The following is a 20,261-nucleotide window of genomic DNA, read 5'->3' as shown; positions in this document are numbered from 1 at the left end:
TCATCATCATCAACGTCATCATCACTATCTTCATCACTATCACCATAATCATCATCCTCATTAACATCATCATCACTATCACTGTAATCCTCATCCTCATCATCCTGATCCGTGACCCATGATCTAATAGTCTTACTTGTCCTCGGCATAGGACTGGAAGAGTTTCTGTCCACTCCTCCTCCACTGGATGATAGGGGGGGTGAGTTTGGGGTCGACCAGGGCCAGGCAGGTGAATATGGCCGTGTTCCCAGGCTGCACCCTCAGAGCCTGGGGAGGAGACAGGATGACCGTGCTGTCTGGAGAGAGAGAGACAGCACACGCAGAGGCTCAGGCAGCACGCTGCAGAAGAGGAGAATGAGCTCTACGAGGTAGATACAGTGTGTGTGTGTGTGTGTGTGTGTGTGTGTGTGTGTGTGTGTGTGTGTGTGTGTGTGTGTGTGTGTGTGTGTCTCACTTACTGAGCACCTCCAGCTCTGTGCTGATTGACAGGTTGGTGTTGGTTATGGAACAGGTGTAGAGACCCTCGTCGCTGTGGGAGGCGTTAGAGATCTGCAGCGCCCCATTGGCCAGAGGGTTTACTCTGGGGTCTGCCTGAAGAGTGGAGGCACCATCATACTCCCTGGGACACACACACACACACACACACACACACACACACACACACACACACACACACACACACACACACACACACACACACACACACACACACACACACACACACACACACACACACACACACACACACACAAACACAAACACTCACACACACACACACACACACACACACACACACACACACACACACACACACACACACAAGCTTGAAGATGTACTGTATTGCAAACATACTTATGAAGAACCCTCAACACACACTCCTTGATGTTTGAACATCAAATCTGCTTGATAATAGAGCTGAACAGACCAGAATATAATAGAATGGAACAGAACAGAATAGAGTAGAGTGTCTAGCCATCTCACCATGTGACTTTAGGTTTAGGAGAGCCAAAGGTCTCACAGTCCAGTACAACTTTCTGCCCTTCAGTCACTGAGTATGTCTTCCCATCCTCAGTCAGGATCTGTGGAGGCAGCTCTGCAAACACACACACACACACACGCACGCACGCACACACACACACACACACACACACACACACACACACACACACACACACACACACACACACACACACACACACACACACACACACACACACACACACACACACACACACACACACACACACACACACACACACACACACACACAGTATATAATATTATGCACATCACAACAAAAGGACACTAATATACAACACACTAATATACATGGTGAACACACAATAGACACACACACACACACACACACACACACACACACACACACACACACACACACAAAGATACATGGTGGACACACACAAAGAGACATGGTGGACACACACAAAGATACATGGTGGACACACACACACACAAAGAGACATGGTGGACACACACAAAGATACATGGTGGACACACACACACACAAAAAGACATGGTGGACACACACACACACACACACACACACACACACAAAGAGACATGGTGGATACACACAAAGAGACATGGTGGACACACACAAAGAGACATGGTGGACACACACACACACAAAGAGACATGGTGGACACACACACACACACAAAGAGACATGGTGGACACACACACACACACACACACACACACACACACAAAGAGACATGGTGGACACACACACAAAGAGACATGGTGGACACACACACACACACACACAAAGAGACATGGTGGACACACACACACACACACACACAAAGAGACATGGTGGACACACACAAAGAGACATGGTGGACACACACACACACACAAAGAGACATGGTGGACACACACACACACACACAAAGAGACATGGTGGACACACACACACACACACACACACACACACACACACACACACAAAGAGACATGGTGGACACACACACAAAGAGACATGGTGGACACACACACAAAGAGACATGGTGGACACACACACACAAAGAGATATGGTGGATACACACACACAAAGAGACATGGTGGACACACACACACAAAGAGACATGGTGGACACACACACACACACACACACACAAAGAGACATGGTGGACACACACACACACAAAGAGACATGGTGGACACACACACACAAAGAGACATGGTGGACACACACACAAAGAGACATGGTGGACACACACACAAAGAGACATGGTGGACACACACACAAAGAGACATGGTGGACACACACACAAAGAGACATGGTGGACACACACACAAAGAGACATGGTGGACACACAAAGAGACATGGTGGACACACACACACAAAGAGACATGGTGGACACACACACACACAAAGAGACATGGTGGACACACACACACACACAAAGAGACATGGTGGACACACACACACACAAAGAGACATGGTGGACACACAAAGAGACATGGTGGATACACACAAAGAGACATGGTGGACACACACACAAAGAGACATGGTGGACACACACACAAAGAGACATGGTGGACACACACACACACACACACAAAGAGACATGGTGGACACACACACAAAGAGACATGGTGGACACACAAAGAGACATGGTGGACACACACAAAGAGACATGGTGGACACACACACAAAGAGACATGGTGGACACACACACAAAGAGACATGGGGGACACACACAAAGAGACATGGGACACACACACACAAAGAGACATGGTGGACACACACACACACACACAAAGAGACATGGTGGACACACACAAAGAGACATGGTGGACACACACACAAAGAGACATGGTGGACACACACACAAAGAGACATGGGGGACACACACAAAGAGACATGGTGGACACACACACACACACACACAAAGAGACATGGTGGACACACACACACACAAAGAGACATGGTGGACACACACACACACACAAAGAGACATGGTGGACACACACACAAAGATACATGGTGGATACACACAAAGAGACATGGTGGATACACACAAAGATACATGGTGGACACACACACAAAGAGACATGGTGGACACACACACAAAGAGACATGGTGGACACACACACACAAAGAGACATGGTGGATACACACACACAAAGAGACATGGTGGATACACACAAAGAGACATGGTTGACACACACACAAAGAGACATGGTGGACACACACACACACACACACACACAAAGAGACATGGTGGACACACACACAAAGAGACATGGTGGACACACACACACACACAAAGAGACATGGTGGACACACACACAAAGAGACATGGTGGACACACACACACACACAAAGAGACATGGTGGATACACACAAAGAGACATGGTGGACACACAAAGAGACATGGTGGACACACAAAGAGACATACCGATGACGTAGACGTTAGTGTTGGTGAGGATGGTTCCATGTTTGTTGGAGGCACAACACTGGTAGATGGCTGTGTCTCTGAAGTCAACATCCATCAGAATCAGAGCTCCATTTCTTGTTAGAGACCGCCTGGGGTCCAGGTCGATTTCTGGTAGTACACACACACACACACAGAGCAAGTCAGCACAAACAGTGTTTTGGGGCAAGTGTATGTCTGTGTGTGTATTTTTTATATATTTATATTTGTCTGCATTCAAAGTATTCAACTATGCATGTGTCTGTCACTGTGTGTTTTCATTTGGCTGTGTGTGTACACTTCGGTGTGTGTGTGTGTGTGTGTGTGTGTGTGTGTGTGTGTGTGTGTGTGTGTGTGTGTGTGTGTGTGTGTGTGTGTGTGTGTGTGTGTGATATTGCTCAGTGTCAGCTATTATTGGCAGCCGCACAATTTGGAGAAGACGCTGCTATCTGTATCCATGAGCTGTGTGTTGATTGTCAGGTCAGGTGTGTGTGTGTGTGTGTGTTTGAGAGAGAGACCGGAGAGGGGGATCCCGTTGATGGTCCAGATGATGGCAGGAGAGGGGATGCCGTCAGCCTGGCAGTCCAGCCTGACAGTCTCTCCTGGGGCATACAACTGGCTGAGTGGCTCCTTGGTCCAGTATGGAGCCGCTAGTGGAGACACAGTGACACATTACGAACACAGCACAGGCTGACGTTTGACATGCAGGAGACCAAGAGTTGTCATCCATGGGCCAAACAGACCTGTTGGACTCTAAACGTTTAGAATTATAACAGGTGATGCTTCCAAATTCACAGAGAAGCGTGTTAATATATCCTTTAATCCGCAGGTTATTTCCAAATTACTTCTCAAATATAACAGACATTTGAACAATTTCACTACCACACTATAGTAGGTTAACCTTATTTTGTGTGGTAGTGAAAGGGTTAACCCTTTGTAGTGTGGTAGTGAAAGGGTTAACACTTTGTACTGTGGTAGTGAAAGGGTTAACCTTCTGAAGTGTGGTAGTGAAAGTGTTAACCCTTTGTAGTGTGGTAGTGAAATGGTTAACCTTATGTGGTGTGGTAGTGAAAGTGTTAACCCGTTGTGGTGTGGTAGTGAAAGGGTTAACCTTCTGTAATGTGGTAGTGAAAGCATTAACCCTTTGTAGTGTGGTAGTGAAAGGGTTAACCTTCTGTAGTGTGGTAGTGCAAGTGTTAACCCTTTGTAGTGTGGTAGTGAAAGTTTTAACATTCTGCAGTGTGGTAGTGAAAGCGTTAACCCTTTATACTGTGGTAATAAAAAGGTTAACCTTCTGTAGTGTGGTAGTGAAAGTGTTAACCCTTTGTAGTGTGGTAGTGAAAGGGTTATTAACATGCTGTAGTGTGGTAGTGAAAGTGTTAACCCTTTGTAGTGTGGTAGTGAAAGGGTTAAGCTTCTTTAGTGTGGTAGTGAAAAGTGCCAAAGTCACAGTTTTTACACACCCTCCAGATTGCTGTGTGTGTGTGTGTGTGTGTGTGTGTGTGTGTGTGTGTGTGTGTGTGTGTGTGTGTGTGTGTGTGTGTGTGTGTGTGTGTGTGTGTGTGTGTGTGTGTGTATTCTGTCTCTCACTCTGTGTTAAATTTGTTTGCCATAGATGAGTGCATTGTTATCTTTACTTTGAAAGCGAGATTACATGTCTTACCATCTAAACTGAATCTCTCCATCTGGTTTCCAGGCAATCATGCTCCTCACTGTATTCATCATGGCAATGACCAAATAGCTGAAACCATGTCCCACATCTTAAATGGTTGCCATGTATACAGGGGCCTCTACATAAGTAGGCATGACAGAATAGTAGATTTGATAGCGAAAGATATCTCTTCTATTTTTAGGTCCTCCATCACACTGTTTAAGCATTCTACTGTGAAGCCAAGCATGTTTAACCTGTGCAATAATGATTCTGTGTTCTCTAATATTACAGCTAACACCCCTGATGTATTTGTTGTAAATGAACACCTTAGGGAGGTGTCCATTCTTGAGGTTGGCTGTACTTTTGATTACAGCTTAGAAGAAGCCTTTCTAACCAAAGTGTTGAAATACCAACAGCTACAGCAGACCATCTCACAGCTAGGCTACAGATGTAAACTTCTAGTTTTTATCTTTGGCAGCCTAGGGTGCATGTGCACAAGTTGGTTGTGAGGGGCCTACAAATAGTCGGTCTAGCAGTTAGCAAGGTACTGCTCAGTATCAGCTATTATAGGAAGCGGCTCAATTTGGAGGAGGCGTTGTTTCCTTTACCCATGATTCATGTCCGATGTGTCCGACAAGTAGTTCAGCCATACTGCATGTAACAGCATTCTGCCGTCCATGCACTTTGTAACTGGCTGTTCTTTCATACTTTCTGACTGCACTGGTAGTGTTTATGTCCTTTGTATGAGGCTTCCTTGTACTTCTGTTCATGTGGACATAAATAAACATTTCAAATGTGTGTGTGTGTGTGTGTGTGTGTGTGTGTGTGTGTGTGTGTGTGTGTGTGTGTGTGTGTGTGTGTGTGTGTGTGTGTGTGTGTGTGTGTGTGTGTGTGTGTGTGTGTGTGTGTGTGTGTGTGTGTGTGTGTGTGTGTGTGTGTGTGTGTGTGTGTGTGTGTGTGTGTGTGTGTGAGAGAGAGAGAGCTACCTTCCACAGACACGGTGAATGTGTGTGTGACCTTTCCCTGGGAGTTGTTAGCTGAACACTGGTACTCTCCTGCGTCGCTCTCTGAGATCTTGCTGAAACGCAGACGGCGGTCAAATAGGTCCTTGGTGGTCCGAGACTCAGACAGCTCACCGTCCTTCCTCAGCCACGACACAGTGGGAGTGGGACTGGTGGTAGAGAGAGACAGAGAGAGAGAGAGAGAGAGAGAGAGAGAGAGAGAGAGAGAGAGAGAGAGAGAGAGAGAGAGAGAGAGAGCGGGAGAGAGAGAGAGGGTAGTGAGTAAAGGACGGAGAGCAAGGAAAGTAGTAAAGAATGAATGAATGATGAGTGATCCAAGGTAAGATGGGTCAGAAAGATATTGGACAGAGAGGAGACGGCGGGCAGGAGAGGAGGGTGGGAAGGATGGAGAGAGAGAGAGAGGGAGGGAGGGAGAGAGGGAGGGAGAGGGAGAGAGAGAGAGAGCGTGTAGTGAGTACGGAGAGCAAGGAAAGTAGTAAAGAATGAATGAATGATGAGTGATCCAAGGTAAGATGGGTCAGAAAGCACACTTTACAAGCTTGTCTGATTGATGTTTACGGCGACACACACTCACAGGCCTTGGACGATGCACTCCAGCTCCAGGTTCTGTCCCCGGAGGGCATGGTAAGCACTGTGGGTTCCTGTAGGTCTCATCATCCTAGGCCTCCAGTTCCGCACCACAGAGTTGGCTGGAGAGAGAGAGAGAGAGAGAGAGAGAGAGAGAGAGAGAGAGAGAGAGAGAGAGAGAGAGAGAGAGAGAGAGAGAGAGAGAGAGAGAGAGAGAGAGAGAGAGAGAGAGAGGCTCATACATATGTATGTGTAATTGCAAGGTTACTGTGAGATGTATGTCTATAGCACTGCTGACATAGCAGTCAGTGGGAGGGGTAGGGGCGGGGGGCGTGTGGAGAGGAGATCACCCTCTCATCTTACATATCACACACGTTTCTGTGCACATACACACACACACACACACACACACACACATTCACAGAGGTCTCATGTAAACATGTGTTCATCTCTCCGACCTCTAGTTGGACCACAGATGTTGCCATCTGTGGTCCAACACAGACACACCATGTGTGTGTGTGTGTGTGTGTGTGTGTGTGTGTGTGTGTGTGTGTGTGTGTGTGTGTGTGTGTGTGTGTGTGTGTGTGTGTGTGTGTGTGTGTGTGTGTGTGTTACATCTCATTTGCAGTGGACCGAGGAGGTGTGGAAGCCCCCCGCTGGCTGGTCACTGCTCTGCTCAGAGCTACATGCTAAACACCCTCTCTGCTTGACTTTGGTTTAGCTTTGAGTCCGCAGTAGGCTATACAAGGAAACAATGGTCTGCTCTAAGTGAATATATAAGTGGTGAACTGTGAGGTGGAGAAGCTTTCTGTACTTACTGTAAATTATATGCTAACCCAGTGGCTCTCAAAAAAAAGGGGGGGGGGGGGGCATTGAGAGGATATGAAATTATTGAAAACATTAAAGAACGCTTCCATCACAAAACATCAGGACATAATTATTTGACTAAGTAACACAAAGCAGTTATTGGCTGCTATACTAACACACTCACCTGCATTCTTGTTCTAGCTATTCAAGCCACCAGCTAGCATCACAGTGGCTAGGGTATGTAAATTCATAGTATGGTCGTTTTCAATACCTATACTTAAAAAATAATTAGTAAGCATCAGGCTTCAGAAAATGACTTCAGAACACAGGATTCAATTGGTCAAACCTGCTTGAGGAAGTTGTATTCATGAATTGCAATTGACAATCTTGATGGTCCAATCCTTCTGAGTGTTATCACACCACCGTCTCATGGTGATGGCCGAGAGATGCGATCCTCTCTACGTCGCCCCCATACTTCAAATGGATCCGAACGGAATACATGTACCCCAGTTGCTATTGCATGTACATATTTGTGTTTTATTACATGTATATGTACATACATACTATTCGCCTGTTTTATTCTCCACCCATCGATCATCCATAGCAACACTACAATGTACAATAGAGAGCATCCTGACTGGCAACATCACCTCCTGGTTTGGGAATAGCACTGCACAAGACCGAAGCAGACTACAAAGAGTGACACGTTCAGCCGAACGCACAATTGGAGGGGGGCTCCCCACCCTCCAGAACATTTACAACAAGCGGTGCAGGGGCAAGGCTAAGAGAATCATTAAGAACTCCAGCCACCCGAACAACTGCCTCTTTGAACTGCTGCGGTCAGGCAAGCGATACCGGAGTCTCAAGGCGAGCACAGAAAGACACAACAACCATCAAACGCACATAGCACACACATCCACACGCACACTCACTTTAAACAAACACACTGTAGCACCCACTCCCCACACTTTATATTTATTGATAAAGGATTTGCACTACAACTCGTACACCTTACTGTAAATTGTACCTAAATTGTACCTCATCCAATTTCTGCTTTGCACTATATAGTATTGTATATTAGTACACTGCATAGTATATTGTATATTATATGGTAACTCAGTTACGTCTATTCTGCATCGAACATTGTACATATGTCTATACTGAACACTGTGACCTCATTTTCTACTTCTAATTTACATGCTATACTATGTTATTTGATACTTATCTTGTCTAGCACAGTCTCTGGAGCGTAACAGTAAGAAGCATTTTGTATAAAAGTATTCTGTACTTCTGTATGACAACTATTAAAGAAACTTGAATCACCGACATCCAAGAAGGGGGATCCTTGAACGGCCCTTCTAAAGTTTTTCTCCTCCACATTGCCTGTGGTGCTTTTTTCCTATTGCTAGTTTTTTTGTGAGTTTTTCCTTACCTTCACTGGGGTTTGTCTGGGAGTGTTGCATTTATTTATTTTACATTTATTTTGGATTTCATGGTGTTTTTTTTTGTTCTTGATTTATTGTGATGTTTCTTCTTGACTTGTTTAAAGAAGACTTGTCTGCGGACATTACCTTGTGATTTTGGGCTTTACAAATACATTTAATTTGATTTGATTTGATTTGTTATAGGCCTAGCTCTAGGCTCTCTCTTAGCTATTCGTGTGTGTGCGTGTGTGTGTGTGTGTGTGTGTGTGTGTGTGTGTGTGTGTGTGTGTGTGTGTGTGTGTGTTTTTTACCAACTCTACCAGATGTTCTGTTAGAACGGTCATGTGGAATCGATTGTGAAAGAACTTGTTATTGTGTTTTTCAATAACCTCTGTACATGTCCTCAAATGACTGCTGTGTGTGTGTGTGTGTGTGTGTGTGTGTGTGTGTGTGTGTGTGTGTGTGTGTGTGTGTGTGTGTGTGTGTGTGCGTGCGTGCGTGCGTGCGTGTGTGCGTGTGTGTGTGTTTTTACCAACTCTACCGGATGTTCTGTTAGAACGGTTGTGTGGAATCGATTGTGAAAGAACTTGTTATTGTGTTTTTCAATAACCTCTGTACATGTCCTCAAATGACTGCTGTGTGTGTCTCGACCCACAGAGGTCTCTTTGTAAATGCACATCATGCAAGACAACACTTGATATGTTTGATATATGTATGAGATGTATATGAAATATATACATATATGGATTCGCCACCACAATAGGTGGTTATTTATTAAATGTATCCATCGTAACATCCATTACCCTAGTTTCGGCTGACTGAGGTCAAGCTAATGTACTCTTTACAATTATGTTACTATGGCAGCCGGTCCATTTCTGTCCATGCTGCCCAGCTCAGAGCCGATTTACTAATTGGGCTACAATGGATATTACTCATACTATATGTAGGCTACCATACATTTGTAGCAAATGTACATTGTAGCAAATTACATATGATGATGTCACTGAAAACGGGGACTTAAGCCTACAGGGGGATTTTAAATCCAGTCCAGTTAAAAAGGAATTTCCAATGCAAAAATGTCCATTTCTACACTCCCAAAATAACACGCATGCATGTGTGTGTGTGTGTGTGTGTGTTTGTGTTTGTGTTTGTGTGTGTGTGTGCGTGTGTGTGTGTGTGCGTGGGTGTGCATGTCCGTGTGTGCACGTGCATATAGGTCAGTCCTGATCAGTGCATGTGAGCGGATCGGAGCGTGAGCGGCGCGGGGCGCGGAGCGGCCGGTTTTGACGTGAGCGAGGAGTGGGTTTTAAAATGAGTCGGCGCGACGTCCGGAGCGAGAGTTCTCCTCCGCTCCAATCCACTCCAGGCCGCTCACAGTGGTTTAACACTGATGTAATATATACATGCAGTACAATGCCAAAGCAACAGATGGCGATGTACAAACATGAAGGCCATTTTCAACCAATGAGAAGGGTGAACCTGTGATAGGCTGTTCGTTCAGGCTTTGTCACTGTAGAGACGCCCACACTCACTCCAGTTAGAAAAAGTATATCGACGCCATTGTTGTTGACGTTAGCTTACATGCTAACGTTAATGGCAGCGACCATAGCATTGTGGCTCGGCTAGCCTATCATCGCTTAATAGAGATAGTGAATGGATAAACAACGTTATTTAACATTGCAGAATGGCTACAATTACAATGCGGCTCAATACAAACAATTGTTAAGGGGCCCAGGGGGTGTAGACTGTTGTAGTTTGAGCTCATTTACACCATGCTCCAAAAAAAGAAGAAAAAAAACTGCCGAGCGATCTGGCGCGGGGAGCGGGGAGCGCTCGATTCAAGGTGAGCGGGGAGCGAGCGGAGAGCGACTTGGGGGCGGGGTCAACATGAGTGATTAGCGGAGCGGACCAAGCTTTAAAGAGCGAAGAGCGGATTTCTCGGCCGCGCCGATCCGCTCACGTGGTCTGGTCCTGATGATGCCTCTTTCATTTTTTTCTTTTTAATAAAACAAGCTTAGTTCCCCTTCAGTTGTTTCTGGGTGAGCTGATCAGAGCTCAGTGGGGCGGGAGGGTGTCAACACTCACAGGGCTGGACAACGAGGGTAATGGGTTCCTTGGGTAGGATGGTGTGGGCCGCCAGGTACTGGGCGTTGCAGGTGTAGTCGTTCCTGGTGTCGTCCACGGTCACATGGGCAAAGTACAGGCTGCCGTCCTTCCCCACTGTCACCCGCTCACTCAGCTGGATATGACGCAACCCTAGAGAGAGAGAGAGAGAGAGAGAGAGAGAGAGAGAGAGAGAGAGAGAGAGAGAGAGAGAGAGAGACGGAATAATGTAGAGATGGATTGAAGGAGGCAGGGAGAGAGAGAAAGAATGAGAGGGGGGAGAGAGAGAGAGTGGGGGGGAAATTAAGCAGAGACAAATGACAGAGAGAGAGAGGGAAGGAGATAAAGAGACAGGGGGTGAAAGATAGTGAAATTTGAGAGAGAGAGAGAGAGAGAGAGAGAGACAGAGAGAGAGAGAGAGAGAGAGAGAGAGAGAGAGAGAGACAGAGAGAGACACAGAGAGAGATGGAGACAGAGACAGAGTAGGGAAGCAAGGGAGGGAATAGAATGAGAGGAATGGAAATGAGGATAAAAACGAGAGAGAGATTAGAGGCCAGAACAGAACGTGCTCAGCAAGCAGAGACCATGAAGACACTCTGCCATGAAAGTCAGGGATAAATGTTCTGGAGGAGACATGATGAGACATGATGATATGTTGATGGAATTGACAGAGAAAGAGCAAAAACAATATGGTGCCTCCGTCTAAGAGAAACATCAACAGCTGCTCTGTGGCATGAAGAACATGATGATAAACATGATGAAGAACATGATGAAGAACATGAGGAATAACACAATAAAGAACATGATGAAGAACATGATGAAGAACATGAGGAAGAACATGAGGAAGAACATGATGAAGAACATGATGATAAACATGATGAAGAACATGATGATAAACATGATGAAGAACATAATGAAGAACATGATGATAAACATAATGAAGAACATGATTGTTCTGAAGGATCAGATTAAACCGAATATATATATTTATTTATATATATATATTTAATTGTATTTGTATATCCCCTGATATCCCTTGTATATTCCTTGTACAATATGCATTGAATATCCCTTCTAGTCTACTGAACATCCCATAATAGTCTCCATTCTACCATTGGACGAGACCTTGGTGCCAGGTCGCCATACCCCTCAGACCAGGTTCAATCGTACCGCTCAACATGTATGGACAAGTCCTAGTTCCGCGTAGGAATATGTCTACCGCACCACTAATGGTACTATTTGTTCATAGTGCGTATATATACTGCGCTATTAAAGTAGAGCTTTCTTTTAGTCCAGTTCCTTACCCTCCAACAGAGTGACAGACGCAAAAGCCTCCCCGCAAACCACGTGTGGGCAGTAAGGCCAATTCGGCCCAGTATCGGCATTGAGACATCGTGTATATTAATATTTGAATAGTCATATTTGGCACTATATCGTCGAGTTGGACGTATTCTATTAAGCTAATAATAGTCTATTCATATGTAGTGCCTCGTGCGGTAAGAGTTCTATAGTAATCAGCACCCCCATCGTTTCGGGCATCAGCTGGACGCTTATCCAGGGTGGTTGACCCCACGTGAAGCTGCACCCGAGGAGCTCCAGGCCAAAGAGCGAGTGGACCTGTATATTGGATTATTCTACCGACGACGGCTAGCCTTCCCCGGCTTGGATTATGCTTTGAGTACTTTGATTATTCTATGGATAAAGGCCAACACTGCGGTGTGTTGGAAATACCCCCCCCGGAGAGGACGACAGGTGAGAAGACGCTCTACACGACGAGGTCGCCTCACGTCTCTCCATCGTGGACCGGAGGACGCCGGCCACAGAGAGTCCAACTGCTTTCATCTGTGGATCGAGGATCGCTGGGCACCGGGTCGCACGACTGTGGGCTCTCCCAGGATACCCTCGGCCAGACGGGATACAGCCAGACTCTACCCCCCCCCCTCCAGCTGTCCTACAAGCAGTCGGAACCTTCCCCTAGTGTATCCAGCTATATAATCATTCAAGTATCATTGCTATTGTTCCCTAAATATTCCAGGTTGTATATTTGCTTCCTGCGCAATCAGAGATTGGACATTCGATATTGATCTACCTACGAATACTCATTTGCCATAAAAGTGCATACTATTTCAAATCATAAATGTAATTAAGTGATCGTTGTACATACCTTTTGCTATGTATTATTATTAAACGCAGACTTTCGACTTGGTACATTTGTGTTGGATCCGTTTCATCAGGTGGGAGTGTTTATCATAATTATTTATACCTAGTACTGGGTGGCCAGAGTCTAAAGTACAAGAGGTAGTGGTAGTAAGTATCATATCTAACAATACAGTCAGGGAATTGTACCCCTCAGTTACAATTGGTCCTTCGAGCCGGAGGGTAATCAGTGTAATATTAATATAGTGTTATTAATATTAAAATGGCCTATGATGAACACTCCACGAAACGATCCTCCTAACCAACAACGCCCGCGGCGCAAACGACAGCTCCCTCAGTACCTAGAGGCTTACGCTGTCAGTCAACAACCTAGTCTTCTACCAACAGTAAACGCGGTAAAACTAGAAAGTAAAATTATGTCTAACCCTAACGACCAGGCTACCCCGACCATAGAGGCCCCTATGGGTTCTAACGTAACTGACCCAGCTCACGGTGGGGACCAGGGGGAACCAGACATGACTTTACACCCCGCCAATACCGAAGAAGTAGTCCCCGACGAGTCCCGGGAGGAAGACAACACTACCGAGAGAGAACTCGGCACGGAAGAAGATGAGGAGAGCACCGTGGAGATAGAGCTCCAAGACTCCGCACGGAGTACCCCAAGGGACGGCTCCCCTATACAACCGTCTTCTCCCAGCGAGGCAGAAAGGACACTACAGCAGGCATTCCTCGTCAGCCTGAAAGCCTCTACTGAACGCGATAGACTCCAGGGTGAACGCGATCGATTGCAGATACAGCAACGGAGCGAAGAAGAGCACATACGCCTGGAAATAAGACGCATTCAGATGGAAGAGAATATGGCAAGAGACCGGGCCGACGCCCAGCGCGCCGCCACCGGTGCCCAGAGAGAATCGGATCTCACCAAGCGCGAAGCCGAGCGCGACAGAGCACAAGCGCAACTAATAGAACAGCTGATCAGAAGGACAACACCCCCTCCCTCCACCAGAGGCTCCAGGAACTCGTCTAGACATCACTCCAGGGCGGCATCCCCTAGCCGAGTAAGCGACCCTGAACTTGACCAACAGACAAGGTTTATACCCCCCGCAGACCCCCTTCCCCAACCGGTCCAAGCGAGACCCAGCCACCGGGAAGGAGCAGCATACACTGCGGAGAGGCTAAATCAGAGACTACAAGCCCTGGATGACCTAACGGAAGACGAAGAGGAAGAGGAGGAGAACCACGCCCGACGACAGCACAGTACTCTACCGGACCAGGAGGTCCAGTACAGCCCAGGCTATACCCCCGCGGAGCTGCGCTACAGACCCCCGACGCTATTCACGGGTGAGCACGACGCACGACCCGCACCGAGGAACAGCACCTGGACCAGCGGGCCATGGTACACAGCCGGTACCAGCCCACGCCAAGGAGCAGGAGGAGACTCGCCTAGGAGGCCTCTCCCCCAACGCTCGCCGATGTATCAACAATCCGCGTCATACATTGGCACACCTATGGTACCAGACTTCACCCAGGAGAACCGGGCCCAGTATACGGAGCTCCGCATGTGTCTGGAGACAATGTTGGTGGATGTCATTGATGAACGCCATAAATACGCGATACTACTGAAGCATTTAAAGGTACCCCGCGCGCACAACATAGCGCTCGCCTACGCCACTTCCACGACCCCATACACCGCAGCGCTGGTAGCGTTGGACCAGAGATATGGACGTATATGGGATTACGTGATCCAGGAGATCAGGCACATCGACCGCCTACCCCCAGCAACAGACAATCGAGCACTGGACGACCTGTCCATCAGAGTGCAGTCCCTGGTAGGGATGCTGGGAGCGCAGAGGGAAAAGGGTAGGCATGAACTATACGCCAACTCAAATGTAGAGAGGATCTTGGAGAAGCTACCGCCCGCCCGACAGGAGCGCTTTAGGCGGCAGAGAGACCACCGAGACCCTAATGGCCCCGAACCGAACCTCCTCGATCTAGCCGACTTCCTGGCGAGAGAAGTCAGCAGCTTACGGCTAGATACATTCGGACGGAGCACCCCTGGCTCCAGAGAAGGAACCAGGAGACTAAATGATGGAAGAAGATCGGTGACTGTCATGCACCAATCGGAGTCAGTGCCAAGCAGTAGGAGCCACAGTACCCCCTCAAGAAAGGAGAAGTGGAAGATAGTGTGCCCCTACTGTGAGAAAGAACACTGGCTGTCACAATGTGACTCATTCCCCAAGATGAATGCGGAGGAAGCGAGTCAATGGATAAAGTCCAACAGACGCTGTTTTCGCTGTGCGAGATCACACATGGCAGCCGAATGCCGCTTAAAGAAAAAGTGCAGTCGGTGCGATGGAGCCCATCTGGACATACTCCACGACAGTAACAGACGGCGGCCTCCACCCGCACCATCAAGCAGCAAAGCAAGCGTCATGTACATCGACCCCGCCAGCAGCAGCGGAGCCAGAGTGCTCTTAAAGGTAGTCCGTGTGACATTGAGCTACCAGAATAAAGTCATGGACACTTACGCCGTCCTTGATGACGGGTCAGAGAAGACCCTTCTGCTCGCGTCCGCTGCGGCCCAGCTAGGGCTGCGGGGGAGCGAAAACCAAATGACAATTCGGACAATAAGAAGAGATTTGAAAACGATAAAGGGCGAGAATGTCTCATTCTCTATCGCAGCAAGCGGCCAGCCCGAGCGACGGTACAGGATTACAGACGCTTTCACCAGCCAAGAAATAGGACTCTCGCGGTACACATACCCCGTAGCCAAGCTGATGGAGAAATATGTACATCTACGCAAGCTACCGATCCCACTCATAGACGGTGCTACCCCGACACTGTTGATAGGCTCCGACCATGCAGACCTCATTGTCCCGATAGACCGGGTTCATACCGGACCAAGAGGCTGTCCTGCAGCAGTCGAGACCCACCTAGGATGGACTCTCCAAGGCCCACTCGCCAAATCTCTCAACCGAACCACAGCCACTAGCTGTCTCCACTCCCGAGTCACAGAGGGAGACACCGCACTCCTGCAGCATGTAGAGAGGCTATGGACCTTAGAACAAATGCCCTTTAAGAACGAAAAGAAAGACATTCGCTCTAAAGACGACATCTACGCCATTAACCTCCTCGAGACGGGAACAAAGAGAGTCCCAGTCAGCGGCGTGTTGAGATACGCCACGCCACTCCTGCGGCGGGAAGGGATGCCTACCTTTCACGCAAAGAAAGACGCCACAGAGCGGTACCTACTAAACACAGAGCGGCGCTTAGCCAAGGACCCCGCCCAAGAAAGTGTATACCGCGCTGAGATTGAGAAGCTCATCACAGCGGGACACGTCACAAAGATTGACATTAAAGAGGCCGACCAGACGACTGAATCGTGGTACGTGCCCCACCACAAGGTTCATCACAACGGCAAAGACCGCATCGTGTTTAACTGCAGCTACCAGATCGGATCCCAAAATCTGAATAAAGAGCTATTGCCCGGTCCTACACTCGGCCCCTCCCTACTAGGCGTACTACTCCGCTTCCGCCAGGACAAGGTGGCTATCAGCGGGGATATCAAAGGGATGTTCCTGCAGGTGAGATTAGTAGAGGAGGACAAGCCCCTGTTGCGGTTCCTATGGAGAGAGAGGCCAGGAGATGAGCACCCAGCCATCTACCAATGGGAAGTCCTCCCTTTCGGAACTACATGCAGCCCATGCTGTGCTACATTTGCACTACAGAGACATGTCGCAGAGGACCCAGCAGCGGACGAAGAGGTCCGACACAGTGTGAAGAACAGCTTCTACGTAGATAACTGTCTACAAAGCGTTTCGACCCAGGAAGAAGCCGAGGCTCTCCTACTTAAACTCCGCGCCTCTCTGATCAAAGGCGGCTTTGATCTCAGGCAGTGGGCCAGCAGCGATCCGCACGTACTGCGCAGCCTCTCCTCCAAGGACAAGGCAGCGAGCAGCGAGACCTGGATGGCCACAATCCCAGGAGAAGCCCAAGAGATGACACTAGGACTAGTGTGGCGCTTCAAAACAGATTCGCTCCACTATAGACACAAACCCCTGACCACGGAGCAGGGAAGGTCGACGGCAATACCGACCACCAGACGGAGTGTGTACAGAACACTCGCCCGACAATATGACCCGTTAGGATGTATACTACCGTACACCACCAGGGCAAAGATGATTGTACGAGCATTGTGGGACAAGGACCAGGGCTGGGACGACCCCATTCCCGCACATCTTGCATCCACCTGGAGAGAGTGGGAGATGGAACTCCACTCACTCCCAGGCGTTAATATACGCCGAAGCTACTTCCCACCCACGGTGAGGCCAGAGACATGTAAATGGATTTACACGTCTTCAGTGACGCCTCCGAGGTCGCCTACGGAGCAGTAGCCTACTTGCGGGCCCAAGAAGAGGGGGGAGAGATCTACACAGCATTCATCCTCGCCCGCTCGAGAATAGCCCCACGCAAGCAACAGTCTATCCCACGTCTAGAGCTCTGCGCAGCCCTCGCAGGAGCGCATCTAGCCACGCTCATCCAACGTGAGCTCACCATTCCGGTGCATAGAACAATCCTGTGGTCAGATTCCACGACAGTACTCGCCTGGATCAAATCGGATTCATGCAAATACAAAGTCTTCGTGGGAGTCAGAGTCACTGAGATTCAAGAGTTAACCGGAGAGTTAACCGGAGAAGCAAACTGGCGCTATGTTGATACAAAACACAACCCAGCTGACGTCATCACCCGGGGAATGTCCCTAGATGACTTAACCCGTCATAACATCTACAGTGACGGACCAGCATTCCTCAAGCTCCCGGAAGGAGATTGGCCCACGCCCACCCCGAGGGAAGCAAGTGACGAGGAGGCTGAGAATAAGAAACCCATGTTCTGTGGATTGAGCACTGTTGTCTCCGCAGACCCCAACATAGACGATTGCATTACCATAGAGAGTGCGCAGCAACGGACATTCCTGCGGCACCACCCAGAGATTAAGTCCCCCGCTGATATGTCAGCAGCTGACTACGAGGAAGCAGAACTGCTTCTACTGCAACGAGCCCAGAGAGACTCGTTCCCCGATGAACTAGACTGTCTACAGGGAGGAAAGCCCGTCCCATCAGACAGCAGATTGATTCATCTGGCCCCGAGAGTGACACACATACCCTCATCAGAGTGGGTGGTCGCCTGCGGAGAGCCCCCAATTTACCGGATGACATTAAGTACCCGATCGTATTGAACAGCCGACACAAGGTCACAGAGCTGATTATAAAGAAATACGACGAGGATGTACACCACGCAGGAGCAGAGAGAGTCTTCGCGGAAATCAGACGTCGTTACTGGATACTTCAAGGAAGAGAGGCGGTGCGACGCTTCCAGCGAACCTGTCTAGACTGCCGAAAGTGGCGCGCGCAGCCCAGCATACCACGGATGGCTGACCTACCTCCATGTCGCCTCCGACTCGGCGACAAGCCATTCCACTCAACAGGCATGGACTGTTTTGGCCCGCTGCACATAAAGAAAGGAAGAGGCACCGAGAAGCGGTGGGGTATTGTATTCAAATGCATGACCACCAGAGCGATACATATCGAGCTCCTTCCGACCATGAGCGCAGACTCATTCCTTATGGCCTTCCGAAGATTCACATCACGGAAAGGAAAACCGTCTACATTATTGTCCGATCACGGGACAAACTTCAAAGGCGGAGAAAGAGAGCTGAGGGAGAGCTTCCAAGCTATGGGCCCAGAACTTAAGACCCACCTCGCTCCAGCCCAGATTGACTTCCAATTCAACCCCCCAAACGCACCCCACTTCGGTGGAACTTGGGAACGAGAAGTACGTTCTATAAAGACAGCCCTGTACGCAGTACTTGGGGCCCAGACTGTGGCGGAAGAAGTCCTAATGACAGTCCTCACGGAGATTGAGGGAGTATTGAACTCAAAGCCCCTCGGTTACGTCTCCAGTGATGTAGCAGATGTCGACCCAGTCACCCCCAACACCCTCCTGATGGGGCGGCTAGATCCCGCGTTACCCCAGACAATGTACCGGCCTGAAGAAGCGAACGGCCGACGAATGTGGAGGTACAGCCAAGTATTAGCCGACAAGTTTTGGAGCAGTTTCCTACTGCACTACCTACCGTCTCTACAGACCCGCCAGAAGTGGGTAAAAGAGAGAGACAATTTGACGGAAGGAACAGTCGTCATGATTATTGACCAGTCACTACCCAGAGCTATGTGGCCGGCTGGCCGCGTAAGCAAAGTGATCACCGGTGCCGATGGCAAGGTCCGAGCAGCTGAAGTACTCGTCCAGGGGCGCATTTACACCCGTCCTGTGGCGAGGCTCATAGAACTGCCCCGACTCCCAGACACAATCGATGATGACCATGACCCTATGACTTTGTGAGTTGACTGACCCTTACAGCGAACCCTTGAGTGGTGGACAGTGCGGTTAATCTGTCTCTGCTTAACTAATTGGGTTGGGACCAATTAGGGGGCGGCTGTTCTGAAGGATCAGATTAAACCGAATATATATATTTATTTATATATATATATTTAATTGTATTTGTATATCCCCTGATATCCCTTGTATATTCCTTGTACAATATGCATTGAATATCCCTTCTAGTCTACTGAACATCCCATAATAGTCTCCATTCTACCATTGGACGAGACCTTGGTGCCAGGTCGCCATACCCCTCAGACCAGGTTCAATCGTACCGCTCAACATGTATGGACAAGTCCTAGTTCCGCGTAGGAATATGTCTACCGCACCACTAATGGTACTATTTGTTCATAGTGCGTATATATACTGCGCTATTAAAGTAGAGCTTTCTTTTAGTCCAGTTCCTTACCCTCCAACAGAGTGACAGACGCAAAAGCCTCCCCGCGAACCACGTGTGGGCAGTAAGGCCAATTCGGCCCAGTATCGGCATTGAGACATCGTGTATATTAATATTTGAATAGTCATATTTGGCACTATATCGTCGAGTTGGACGTATTCTATTAAGCTAATAATAGTCTATTCATATGTAGTGCCTCGTGCGGTAAGAGTTCTATAGTAATCAGCACCCCCATCGTTTCGGGCATCAGCT

At 48.3% G+C, this 20,261-nt stretch overlaps 1 protein-coding gene across 1 annotated transcript in view; it reads right to left on the bottom strand.

Annotated features, from left to right (window-relative positions):
• l1cama (L1 cell adhesion molecule, paralog a) overlaps nucleotides 1-20,261 on the bottom strand; it is a 71,928-nt gene that overhangs the window by 26,608 nt on the left and 25,059 nt on the right. Inside the window, 8 exon segments of the mRNA XM_084333872.1 lie at nucleotides 137-296; nucleotides 459-619; nucleotides 982-1,093; nucleotides 3,429-3,575; nucleotides 3,962-4,093; nucleotides 6,081-6,265; nucleotides 6,691-6,805; nucleotides 11,000-11,170. Coding sequence (XP_084189998.1) covers nucleotides 137-296; nucleotides 459-619; nucleotides 982-1,093; nucleotides 3,429-3,575; nucleotides 3,962-4,093; nucleotides 6,081-6,265; nucleotides 6,691-6,805; nucleotides 11,000-11,170 — 1,183 coding nt within the window.

Source organism: Notolepis coatsorum, assembly GCF_963971535.1.
Source record: "Notolepis coatsorum genome assembly, chromosome: 17".
NCBI lineage: Eukaryota > Metazoa > Chordata > Actinopteri > Aulopiformes > Paralepididae > Notolepis > Notolepis coatsorum.
Note: the sequence above shows the minus strand (reverse complement) of the source record. Positions and strands in the feature narration are given on the sequence as shown.